Source organism: Corythoichthys intestinalis, chromosome 19 (genome assembly GCF_030265065.1).
Source record: "Corythoichthys intestinalis isolate RoL2023-P3 chromosome 19, ASM3026506v1, whole genome shotgun sequence".
NCBI classification, from domain to species: domain Eukaryota; kingdom Metazoa; phylum Chordata; class Actinopteri; order Syngnathiformes; family Syngnathidae; genus Corythoichthys; species Corythoichthys intestinalis.
Window position 1 is genome coordinate 39216655 of NC_080413.1, and position 14011 is coordinate 39230665.

At 39.3% G+C, this 14011-nt stretch overlaps 1 protein-coding gene across 1 annotated transcript in view; it reads left to right on the top strand.

The window, feature by feature from the left end:
* Positions 1 to 4586: 4586 nt before the first annotated feature.
* The window catches only part of kcnk10a (potassium channel, subfamily K, member 10a), a 49710-nt gene continuing 40285 nt past the window's right edge, over positions 4587 to 14011 (top strand). Inside the window, exons 1-2 of the mRNA XM_057823093.1 lie at positions 4587 to 4943; positions 12941 to 13323. Coding sequence (XP_057679076.1) covers positions 4892 to 4943; positions 12941 to 13323 — 435 coding nt within the window. The 5' untranslated portion in view covers positions 4587 to 4891. The remainder of the gene's footprint in view (positions 4944 to 12940; positions 13324 to 14011) is intronic.

A 14011-nucleotide genomic window follows, 5' to 3' on the forward strand; every position in this document is an offset into this window, starting at 1 on the left:
CTAATGTTAACACACGTCTCGTTAATCATGGCTCCCCTCACGGTAGCTTGTTGAGAATGCCGGTTAGCTCGCTTTGGCTACGACTAGCCCAGGCGCTAGCCACGCCCTACTACTTCCGATTCTTCGTTAGGACATGTACGGACATGTCCCCGGAACACGCATTAGCACGCATGCGCTAAACACGCCCTACTACTTCCGATTCACATGTACGGACATGTCCCCGGAACACGCATTAGCACGCATGCGCTAAACACGCCCCCTCCACACACTACGTTTTTTTCTAGGGGGGACATGTACGGACATAACCCATAACACGCCTAGCACGCATGCGCTAAACTTCAAAGTTGTTAAACATCTGCCATGACCAATAGTGATCAAAGGACTACGATCAAAAGGGGTCCGGGGGCGGGGGTCATTAATCATCTGTCAGCACCAATAGAGATCAAAGGACTACGATCAAAGGGGTAAAGGGGGGCTGGGGTCATTAATCATCTGTCAGCACCAATAGAGATCAAAGGACTACGATCAAAGGGATAAAGGGGGGGGGGGGGGGGTCATCAATCACCTGTCAGCACCAATAGAGATCAAAGGACCACGATCAAAGGAGAAAGGGGGGAGGGGTCATCAATCATCTGTCATCATCAATAGAGATCAAAGGACTACAATCAAAGGGGGCGGGGTCACAGAGGTCAAAGTCATAAATCATCGGGGGCATGAACCCTACTTGACACAAGGTGTATTTTATTACTCTCTCTAACGTACCTCACAGTATTTTATTTTTTGCTTTATCTTATTAATACGGCGTATAATATGTTTTTGGACAGTTATTTTGAGTTTCAGGTGGTATCTTAGGGTACTTAAAGGGTTAATTCCGATTTACGAGGAAATTCACATTACATTGCCAGCCTAGGAACGGAACTTGTTCGTAACCCGGGGACTACCTGTATGCAGTAGTGGATTTAGCAATTTTGTGGCCTAAGGCAAACATACCTCTTTATATGTTCCTTTGACTCAAAAGAAGCAGGAAAGGCCATCTCAAAGGCCCCTATCTACATACAATATTTTACTAGATTAATACAAAATGAACAAGAGTGAGGATATGTAGCTTCATATAGATCAGGGGTGGGCAATTAATTCCACAAAGGGCCGCAGTGGGTGCGGGTTTTTGTTCATACCCATCATGAGGACAGCCTTTCACCAATCTGGTTTCTTACAAGTGCAATCAGTTGATTGCAGTCAGGTGCTCCTTGTTTCCACTGAAACCTCATTGGTTATACTGTGTGTGCTGAATCAGTTGGAACAAAGACCAGGACCCACTGCGGCCCTCGAGGACCGGTTTGCCCACCCCTGATATAGATTGTACATCAGAGAGAAAGAGACTGTGTGTATGTATCAAGGCTGAAGATAAACAACTACAATCAGGCATGACAATGGGTCAGGGGTTAAAAAGGTGAGAAGGGTGTGAAGGAAATATGTTCCGGTACACTAGGGCTGTCCCAAACGACTAATTTTCTCCCAATTAGTCAGCTGACTATTTTTACGATTAGACGACTAATCTAATATTTTATTTTATTTTTACTAATTTAGCAATGAAATTTTTGTTGACGCTTATTAATTCACATAAACATTTTGGAACACGTACATTCTTTATTCAAGTACAAATAATCATGTGAATAACAATAATTAATCCCAGATAAACAATGAGGTTAAATGCTGATAGCATTTACTAGTGCAAAAAAATGGAATGTAAACAGATTCAGAACACTGATTTTCCAACATTATTCAAAAAAATTCTTAAAAAATTTTAGTAAAATAATATTACAATAATTATTCATTGCCAATCATATTTATCATAAAGGGTGCCATTTAAAGCTATTCTTAGTGTAGAATCTGTATTCTGTAGTATTATAGTATTTACATATTATATTTTTGAAGCATGTGGGATTAACTCCAGAAATCGTTATTTATATGACAAACATGGTGTGCATTTATTTTGAGATGTTCACCGGAAGTACATTCGCTAAACCGCTAACCGAAAGCTGTCCACTCCATAAAAAGCACTCTTCGTCATTGCTTGCGGTGTCACTAATAGATTTTTTTTTTCTTTCATTTTTTTGTTTAGCAAACGCTGTTAACCAGCGATTTTTCATGTTTGAAGTGTCACCTTTTAACCTCAAGTTTGCATTTTGGAGAAGACTGTTCCATGAATGTTTTATAGCAGGCTAAAGTAGGTTGTCTTTTTCCCCACTAGCCTCAATGTAGCAATGCTAACGTTTGCAGTGTTTAATATAGATGTGTTTCCTAATTTTTCATGTCTGAACTGTAATTCTACGGCGTATTGATTGACCAATAAACATCTGTGAAAGGAACCGGAGTCTCATATGTCATCTGCACGCACGCACGCACTGATAAAACGCAGCCGTGAAAATTACCGCTCTCATTTTTATTTACCTTGCGATAAACGGACTCATTGCATATGGCGACAGGCATAGCAAATTCAATAAAACATGTCCTTAGTTAGACTTACGACCCCCCTAAAAATTTTGACTGTTACTGTATAGTAATGCTCAGTCCATAGGCGGAGTTTGACTTTTGGGGCAGGGGGGGCACAACATGTTGATGATCCCGAAACGCAGTGTCAGCAATAAAATTAACTCATAATAACAAGTTGACAATGAATGTTTTTTGTTTCCCATCATTCTTGAGGGGAATTCTGAATCAGTCTGCTTAGGCAATACTTTTCGCCAAGATCGTCATCGATTGAATATGGTACGCCCGCCGGTGTCGTGCCTATGTAGTTACCCCAGTCAAAAATTGTATCCCCTGGGTGGAGCCATATGGAAGAAGATTTGTGTCCTTATTATTCAATCAAAAACAAATACTTCAATAAAAAAATTAATGAATAAATAAATAAATAAATAAAGTTGCTTCGATCAAAATATATATTTTCAACCAAAAAAGTCGATTCAATCAAAAAAAAAAAAAAAAAAGGTATTTGAATGCAAAAATAAATTTGAAACTCAAAAAAATGCATGCGAAAGTTTTTTTTTTTTTTTTTTTTTTTTTTTTTTGATTGAAGCAACTTTTTTGATTGAAGTAATGTTGATTTGTGTTTAGGCCACATTTTGGCTAGGACATTTTTGTCATTATTTCAATCAAAAAATAAGTTGCTTCAAAAATATATATATATTTTCAAAAAGAAAAATCACTTCAATCAAAACAAAAGAGAGAAATTTCAATGATGGTAAGTTTTTCAGTGCGAAAAAAGATTTGAGATTGAAAAATTTGCATTTGAACACTTAATTTTTCATCAAAAAAGTTTTCTTTCATTGAACCAATCCTTTTTGTGTTTGGGCCATATTATGGGTAGGACATTTGTAGGTCATTTAATCCCAAAAAAGTTACTACAATAAAAAAAAAAAAAAAAAAATTTCAAAGAAAATTAATTTTTTTTTTTTTTTTTTTATGCACAGCAAATGAACGTCTAAGTTGCTAGTCACATGATCTGCTCGAAAAATAATTTTGACCCATTATAAAAATATTTTTGTTGTTGTTCATTTCATTCATTTTTGTTGCAGTTTCATTGCGTTACAACTTTTATATATATAGGAAAGTCAGTTACATGCAATGACACTCTTCGGCCACCGGGGGGGACTGGCCCCCCCCTTAAAATCCGCTTAGGGCTCAGTCCGTAGTCATGGAACAGTCCATTGTAGTGCTTGTGTGTGGAGGTTATAATATAAATGCAGCATTTAATGGCTTTCTTCTTTGTTCTGTTATTTGTTTGTTTGGTATGCTGACATAAATATACAGGACAAATAGTTGGGGGTGCTGCTGGCTCCGGTGGCCCAGGCCCTTGCTCGTTAGGCCAGGGGTAGTTGGTTGGGGGCCCCTGACTGGTTGGGGGCCTAAGGCGATCGCCTACTTCGCCACAATAGTAGATCCACCTATGCCTGTATGTGTGTGTGTTATTATTATTTTGTTATTATCATCATTACTTCTATTTTTAATAATGTTTTACTTCTCTTGTTGTATTTCTTTATAACTGCTTGAAGTAAAAATCTATCATTTCTTGAGTAATATTATTCAGGAAGTAACACTGATTTTACTTGAATAAAATTTTGTGCATCCCTACCCAATTCAGACAATAACAAACGTTTTTTTTCTATGCTGTTTTCTCTGCAGTGACATGTGCGTTAGCAGTTACAAATGAATATGCACGCATGCAAACACGTGTACGAACGTACGCACGCTCACACACACACAGACACGCGGACGCATATTTCTGACGCAGAAGTGTTACTGCTCGTCTGCGCAATTGTATTTATTTATTTTTTTTTTTTTTTACATTTCTTCCGCCCTTCAAATTCAAACTGTTTCCTTCATTATATTTGTTTTACCAAGCTTAATCGCCCCTCAAGGGAGGGATGTTTTGACTCGCTGATATCTGGTGGTACAATACACATCCTCTCCGCACGCCGCTGCGTCGCTCGACTGTTGCTCATTGAAAGCTGTATGCAGCTATACCGTCACGATGCAGTGCAGTAAGAGCACCGGTACCACACAACGTCAAAACAATCAAGCAAAAATGTGAGCGTCACGATCCACGAAGGAGTACCGTCGCTCTTTCTAATCCCATGCAGCATGCACGTTACCCACTACTGACTCCCACTGATTGCAGTGGGTGTGCACCTTTCTGTGAAGAGGAGCTCCATTTAAGAAACCTCTAGTCACCACATCAGACGCTCTCGCCGTTAAAGGATGTGTTTTTATTCGCTGCCTTGCTCCATCCTCTCTCGATTGAAGGTAACCGAGAAGATCACAAGGACACCTAGGGCTTAAGGAAATATTCATTTTGCATATAAAAACGTCAAGGATCTGGGCAAGGAAGATGAAATATCCAAGCGAGAATCCAAGAAAACCAGGGAACAGCCCTTCACCAGGTTAGACTGTCAATTAATTGTGTTGTTTTTCATCATGTTGACAGAAAGTCTCCTAAACTGTTTTTTTTTTTATATTCAGGTTTTTTTTTTTTTTTTTTAATTATTATTATTGTTGTTGTTGTTGTTTTGCTTTAAGTTTCTCTAAACTTACCATTTTCAAATTGATGCAGTGTGCAGGTGCCTTTATGCAATCTGGATGGCCACTCTCATATGCAGCCCCTGTGTATTTTTGTACCGTGACTCCATGGGGGATGCTAATGAAAAATTAATAAAGAAATACAGCAGTGATGGCTCATGCTGCATGGTGAAGTTTATGGTCAATAGCTATATGACGTCCCTTTCATTCTGAAAAACAAAAAGGTAGTGGAGAAAATGGGAGGCTGACAAATGTCACATTTGTGAGAAAACAATTGCTATAGGCATACCTCTGGCTTGAGTGTGGTGCAGTGGAAGAATTTCCACTGTTGTTTTCGATTTAGCATTACCTCATCCACTATGGGCAGATTCTCTTCCAGTTGTGCATGTGTATCACGTCCCATCACAGCATCTACATGCTCATCCATTTGTCAATTTATGTAATATATTATATATTATAGTGATGAATTAATCATACACAATTTGATCTTTCTCTGAATTTGTTTGGAAAACATGAACATTGAAGCTTTGATTGGTTACAAAACAAAGTAATTGAACAGTTGTGGTTAGAGTTTTTGATTTATGAGTGAGTGAACACAATTTACTACATATTTAGCACAATAGTGAATACAAACAGAAAATAAAACTATCAAATTATGCTGCCATCACTTTGTGATCAATGTCTGAGATACAGGGGTAACATCAACACGCTGCAGTTCTGACAAATTGATCAGGCAAAAGTAGTCTTAACAGGTATGATATTAGGCAACATGCTGTCTATACTACATTTCAATGAGGTAAAAGAAACTAAAGTGTCATGCAGTATAGAAACATACACCTTCTGCAAACCGAAATTTCCTGTAATTTCTTATGAAAAGGTAGATTTTTGGTTATTAATCTCTCCGGATTGACATTTGATTTCTACGAGTTGATAAGGAGTCTGTGGAGTTTAAAAATAGATGGAACTGTCAGAAGGTTGGAAGGTGCAACCTCGGTGCAACTTGCACCTATGGATGCTGTTGCCGTTTTTTCTCAAGCACTTCATGTGGTGTGTAAAATAGACCACAAACACCAATCAAAATCAGCGGGGAGCACACACACTGATATAAAAGAACACCCATTCCAGTGTCTTTGTCAGTGATCCTGTTCTTTCAGTTAGAATTCGAAGCGATTACAGGTAAGTGTTTGCAGCGAATCGGCTTGTCTGTTTAGTTTGTTTTCACATTGTTTTCAGTTAAATTTACTGCCCCCTATTGAGGAGGAGTGTGAAATATAAAGCATTTACTTGAAGAAGACCTATATGTTATACCATAAGATAGTGAAGGAATCTGACCATTTAGCCATATTGCCGGAATCACGCCAGCCAGACCCGCGCTGGCGCAGCTCCAACGACCCGGGTCATCCAGACTCCAAGAACCCGGCCAAAAGGCCAAACTCCGCGCGTTCCCCTTAAGCCAGAGTTATGCTACTGCGTTGCTGTGACGGCTAAGCGCCTACGGCGTCACCAACCGAAAATACGACACAAAGTGATGAAAAGCTGTCAGTTTTTGGCCAATTGGGTCACCGCTTCGTGTGGCCATTCCATTTCGAACACACACATACTTATCTCGGTGGTTCTTCCATTTTTTTGTTCAATCGCTGGCTGACATCCAGCCCTGTATTTTCAACAATCTCCTCCCACAAATTGCTTGCCATATGGCAATCTTCATAATCTCTTGATGAGACATTGTAGAAGTTGTGGTACTTGCTCTTTGTTGATGCTCTGGTCGGCTTGGTCCATTTTTGCGCGGAGCAAAATAATGTTAGACAATGGCGGTGATTTCACGCTGAACTAGGAACAACAGTCTGAGCGGACCAAACACGGTCCATTTCTACCAAGTCACATGCATTGACGCGACGCAAAGTCAGAAAATTGTGAAGGAACAAGAGAGGCTACGGCAGAGGGTCGTAAATCTGGTCTTCCTTGATGGCGCAGGTCTGCCGCGGAAGCATAACTCGACCTTTAGTCTTAACTCCTTGTACTGATTCCATTTTGTAAGCTAAAAAAAGGTTTCGAAGCACAAGTTGACAATTTGTTCAAGTTGACAGCGATCAAACAGCAGGGCGAAACAGAAACAGACTCTGACGAGTAGGCAGACTCTTTCAAAGACCATATCACAACTCAACAAAAGGTTCCCGAGAAAAATGACAACGATTAGTTAAACATTTAGTCTTTTTTAAGGCTCTCACAGGGCGGGCTATGGGCAGAAGAAGGGTGTGTTTGAGTGTTGTTTAGGATTGTCTGATTGTGGATTGGACAGGAGGATTCGGGAGTTACTGTTGTCAGGGTAACGAGGGTTGGTAACCTGGTAGTTAGCGTCAATCTTGCTCAGTCAGCTGCATGATGCACGCGTTGGGCTGCCATGGTCAGAAGGCGTTATGTATCTTTTATGCCCTAGCTCAAATATATTCTGCTTGTTTTCCTTAAACTATGATATGAATGCTATTTATTTTATATTGGGTATGTTAGAGTAATACAAACAGTCGACCGGTAAATACAAGACAAGATACTATTCCCTTCAATAGTTACTGTATGTTTTATGTGAGAGCAGTTAAAGGTATTTTGCTTGATTTGAAGTTCATCACGAAAAATATTCAGCAGATAAAAAGGGTACTGTTGTGAATACTGTATAAAGGGAGTCCTCGGGTTCTGATGACCTCGACCTATGACTGTTCAACTTTACCTCATCATTTAGTCCCAGGCGGCATAGTTTCTGCTAGTGCATAGAGCTTTGCTTGTGTGTTTGTGCGCCAGGAGTATCTTGGGCAATTTTCGCCCTCCTTTTTTCACATTACAGCCCCAAAGAAGAAAGCATGGAAATGATGCTTAAACAACATGTAAAGAATGGAGAAAGGAAATAACCCTAACGCTGAGGAACATCGGTAAAGATCTGCTGCATTCAGCCCAAAGTTGAACCGTCGGGCAAAAACACCTTGCTATTCGTCCAAAGCAGTTTTGTAGTCACACTGATCATATGACGCCAACAATTTAAGTCCAAAAAACTTCAGGTTCATGTGATGTAAAAATAAGGATAGTATAGTAACGAATCGGGCTGCATGTATTGTGTGTTGTGTTTTACGGGCTGTCCCTTAACCTCTGTCTGACTGAAGTGAGAGAGGGAGAGGTGGCTGTTCAAAGTAGTAGTGTTTACTGGCGCGGGAACTGGGGTGCAGCATCCGCTGGTGTTGGGGAGAAAAAAAAGTTTTGGTAGATTCTTTTTATTTTTAATGTTTTTTTGTTGTTTTTAAATACATACATACATAAATAAAGCATATTGAAACAGTAGCGTATTTAACTTTGGGGACTAAATATATATGTTGAAATTTTTTTTTTTTTTTTTTTTGTTAAAGGGAACCAGGGATAAAAAGACATGTAGTTCGTAAAAGATACATGTTTGTATGAGTAATAATAATTTGATATGAAAACCCCTCTTAATGCTTTCGTTTTAATAAATTTTGTAAAATTATAAATAAAAAAATTAACTAGTAGCTCGCCATTGTTGTTGATGTCGCAGGGAGGTGACGTCACAGGACCAAGCTGCCCAGTGGCGGACTTGGCAATTTTGGGGCCTAAGGCGAACATATCCAGGGGCCCTCTTCTTGGGTCAGGGGTTAAAACTGTGTGGAAGAAATATGTTCCGGTACACTAGGGCCGTCCTAAACGACAAATTTTCTCCTGATTAGTCAGCCGACTAGTTTTACGATTGGTCGACTAATCTAATAATTGTCTTTTTTTTTTTTTTTTTTTTACTAATTTAGCAATGAAATTTTTGTTGACGCTTATTAATTCACAAAACCATTTTGGAACACTTAAATTCTTAATATCGAGTAAGTAAAGTAAAACGAAGTACAAATAATCATGTAAATAACAATAATCACAAATAAACAATTAGGTTAAATGCTGATAGCATTTACTAGTGCAAAACAATGGAAAGTTAAACAGATTCAGAACACTGACTTTGCCTTTCCAACATTATTCAAAACAATTCTTAAAAAAAAAATTCTAGCATTATTATTATAGTATACTACTATATATATAGTAGTATAATAATTATAATAATTATTCATTGCCAATCATATTTGTCATAAAGAGTCATTTGAAAGCTATTCTTAGTGTAGAATCTGTATTCTGTAGTATTTACTCAACATATTATAATATTAATTCTGAAGTATGTGGGATTAACTCCAGAAATTGTTATTTATATGACGAACATGACGTGCTTTTATTTTGAAATGTTCACCGGAGGTACGTTCGCTAAACCGCTAACCGTAAGCTTTACACTCCGTAAAAAAAACATTTGTCGTCATTGCTTGTAGTGTCACTAATAGATTTAATTTTTTTTTCGTTAGCAAATGCTGTTAACCAGCTGTTGAGTGTTATATGTTACTGTACTGCATTGTTTCGCACACAGGGTGTGCTGTCATGTATTTAAGTTTGTTGTGAAGAAGAAGAAAAAAGTTAAAAGAGGTATTAGCGGCCTGTTCTCTTCTCCCTAACTGCACTTTGGCTCTGATGGAGAGCACGTTCGCTCATGTGTTCGATATAAACCATAGCCGACGTGCAAAGTTGCAAGTGAGCTGTAAAAACAGCGAGCTTAGTGGCATGAAAAACGCGGGAGAGTGTGAAGCTATGTGAAGCTAACGAACAGCTAAGTCGAGCTAAGCGATGCTAAATGGAGCTAAGCTAAGCTAAACGGCGCTAAATGAAGCTAAGCGACTGATACTTAGTCCGTCGTCGTGGAACAGTGGATTGTAGTGCGTGTGTGTGTTGGGGGGGGGGGCTAATATAAATGCAGCATTCAAATGGCTTTCTTTTTTGTTTTGTTATTTGTTTGTTTGGTCAATTAGACAAATAGTTGGGGGTGCTGCTGGCTCCGGTGGCCCAAGCCCTTGCTCGTTGGGGCAAGGGCAGCTGGTTTGGGGCCCCCTACTGGTTGGGGGCCTAAAACGATCGCCTACTACGCCTGAATATTAGATCCGCCTATGACGCTGCCGTACTTCACAGTCACTCTAACTATGTAAAGTAGTGATTTAAATACACCACAAGGTGTCAATGGTTAGTTTTACATTAATAAGACATCAATCCAATGAGTGCGTTTTGCTCCCTGGTTTGTTTTTTTTATAGACTGAGTCCATTGTGATTCACGTTCATTTGAGTGGGTTAGGCTGGGTTAGACTCCTGAAAATGGCTCCCGGCATCATAGTTTGTGTATTGTGACTAAATATTGCAGTCCAGTGTATTTGTTGAGCTAAAGGTGTTGCTAAAATGTTTAAATAGAGTTTGACCAAAGTCAAAGTAATTTTATGTGTATTTTGTATATTTATTTTGATTGTGAATGCCAGTTCTCTTTGCATTGTTATTTAACCGTGTGAGAATAGGGCCTCATTAATACAGATTGAAGCACTTTTCTTCTTGGTGACATTTTTTGAGAGATAAGAGTATTAGTTTTGTAGTATTTTCACTATATGATTCTTATGTTTGTTGTGAAAGAGTTGCCAAAGCTTATGCCAATAAGTGGTGCGGTCCGAGCTACGAATCTGAATGACTGTGTTCACTCTCTTTTCTCTCTCCCACTGTGGATTAAAGAAACTACAGCGTCAGTCAAGGGGAAAAAAACACACTCATTGGCTTGATCCCTAATTAATGTAAAACTCGTAATTGACACCTTGTGTCGTATTTAAATCACTAACTTACATAATTAAAGAGTGACACGCAATTGTTGTTGTTTTTTAAGGGTGACAGGTGGAATTCTGGCAGCCTGGCCCTGCCACGTCACCGTCCTGTGACGTCAACAACAATGGCGACGTAGTAGTTAAAATCATTTTACAAATTGTATAAAAACGAAAACATCAAGAGGGGTTTTAATATCAAATTATAATAACTTGTACTAACATTTATCTTTTAAGAACTACAAGTCTTTCTATCCGTGTAACACCATCTAGCCAATAACAACACCTGAAATCTTGCTTGCTACCGGGGTCACAATGAATATGGTGCTTTTGAAAGGGAAAAGTAAAATGTTGACAGAGGAGGCATTAACATGGCACAAAAAAAAAACAATTTGCGCTCTTTTCTTGACCAAAAAAGAGAAATTTTCTTAAATTCAATTCAAGGTCGAAAATGAAGATGGTTGTCCTCTGGTGTCTTCAAATACAGTGGTATGGAAACATATTTGAACCTTTTGGAATTTCGGCATAAAATCACCATCAAACGTGATCTGATCATTGTCAAAATCACACAGATGAAAAAACAGTGTCTGCTTTAACTAAAAGCACCCAAGCATTTAGAGGTTTTGTATGCAAATGACAAAAAGGGGGAAAATAAAAAAATAAACCATCACATTTAATATTTTGTTCCTCATTACAGTTTGTATCCTTTCCCAGCTTTATATGCCATGTTTGTGTGCCTTCTCATTGCTTATCTTTTTATTCCAGCACATGAGTCAGCTGGATGGGCGGGGCTGCGTAACACACCTGTGGCGCATCAGGAGCACTCTATATTTAAAGACTCCTGTCACCTTATACGAGTGTCAGACTATTGCGTAGTTGCTACCTTACCGCTGTCTGCATTTCGAGTCTCCTGCCCATACGTATGTATTTTCGTGGAAGGTTTTGTGACAGTAGTTTTATTTGGACTTTGTGACTTTGTTTTTGTCTTTTCTGGCCTCCTTTGGTTCGTGCCTCTTTATGTTTGTATTTTCATCTCACGTGTTCTGGCATGCTCCCATAGTCTCCTTTTTTGTAATAAATTCTACAAACCACCTGTCTGTGTTGGATCCACATTTAACGGCTCGCCGTTCCGTAACATTATAGAAATCAACAATCCTGCTGCCGCCATGCAGAGCGCTGTTGGATATATGCGTGCAATTTATTTTGGTGTTGTAAAAAGTGAGTGTTAAACCGAAGCTTATTTACCCTTTTAGTTTTCAAATGTCTTCGTGTGTCATTGCACCGTTTAGCTGCGGGAATTTGCATTATAATACACTGTAGGTGAAACAGAACGCTGTCTTAGTAGTAGCCTAGTAGTAGTACATAAACTATCCAGCATGTGTGTATACTGCCATTGTGCACGCCTTGTAGGGAGAAAATGTGCGAGCATGACAAATTTGGACTAAAATGGCTGTTTTGGGATGGGAAAATAAACTTTAAAAAGATACTCAGCACCCCCTGCTGTGAGTGACTTCGAGCGCCGCTGGTCATGTTCCGTATTTTCGGTAGAGCATTTTTTTATGTTAATGTATTTGACTTTTTTTCTTTTTTTTTTTTTTTTGTATACAAAGTATTTTGAGTTTAACAGTGAAATCCGACCTATGTGGAAATACGGATTACATCACCAGCATAGGAACAGAAATCGTTCGTAACTTGATGACTCCCTGTATAATCCTTAAGCGACTGTGAGGTGTAATCCTCATTATTTGTCCCCAATACAATCAATGTCTACGGGTGATGCCTATCCCAGCTGACTATGGGCAGGAGGCAGGGTACACCGTAAACTAGTTCCCTGCAGGTTGCAGGGCGCGTTGAGACAACCTTTCACACTCACAGTCGCACATATAGGGAATTTTTCGTTTCCAATTAGCCTAACATGCATGTTATATGGGACCTGGAAGGAAACCGCAGTAGCTGGGGAAAACACACACAGGGAAAGGGAGAGCATGTGAACTCCACACAGGAAGACCGGATCCTGGGATTGAACCCTTGTTAACCTGTCATCCCTCTGCTGCACTGAATTATTTATATACAGTACATTAATTTTTTTTTATATTCAGTGTAATGTTGATCTTTTTGAATTTAAAAGAATGTTTTTCTTTTTTTTCTTACAGTGGCAGTTCAGACTAACCTGCTCCCACCCAAAAAGATGCAGCCAGGTATGCTTCAATCTAGCCTTGTGCACGCCAGCGTGGCTACCATGCAGAACCCAATGGGCTGCTCTTTGCCCCGCCTGTCCATCTCCCGACCCCCGAGCATGGTGGCCAGCATGGAGGGTACGGCTGATGGCGCAGCTCCTTTCACCATGATGAAACTGAAGACCGTGCTGGCAGTTTTTGTGGTGGTCGTAGCCTACTTGGTGGCAGGAGGACTGGTGTTCCAAGCTCTAGAACAGCCATTTGAAGACAACCAAAAGATTACCATTACAGCGGAGAAGGCAGCATTCCTGCAAAAACACCCCTGCGTGTCCCCAGATGAGCTGGAGGCTCTTATCAAAGTAAGATCAGACGTTGATCGATTTTCCAGTTTTACTTCAGCGCCGGATAGCGTCCCAAGAGGGATTTAAAGCAACTGAAAGCTGAGCTTTGTATCGATCTGACCCCATTCTCTTCAACACGTTGTGCCGTCACCCTGTAACTTGATAAAACCACAGTTAACGTTGTCGTAAATACTAAATATAAACAAAAGTTTGTTCTTTTAGGGAGTAAATTACCAGAGGTCGACACTTAAATTTATGAGACAAAGAAGGGAATACAGTGGACCCTCATGATTACGACCACAACCCGTTCCACAACCAAGCTCGTAACGTGAATGTAACGTGTGTGAAATGGTTAAATTCCAGATAATACGTGCACCACTTCCCATTAACCACATGTTACCCTTACCATGTTGAATAAATAATTGAAGGCATCATTTTTAAAGCGAAGTAATCTGAAAAAGAAATTAAATGTAGAAAGACAATTTTATTTATATGTAAACAGTTTCCATCAGGGCTGGAGTCTTCTAGCAATGTAAAACAAGTGCGAGCCAGCTCTTATACTCTTTACAAAGATCACTAACACGCACACTTTTCATGTTTTCTTATTATTTCTTGCTTTGTTTCACTTCCAAGCATCCTTTTCATTTTTTTCACCAAGGTCTTTAGTCGCCATTTTCTGGTGGGACATGATTAATGTTCCTTGTAA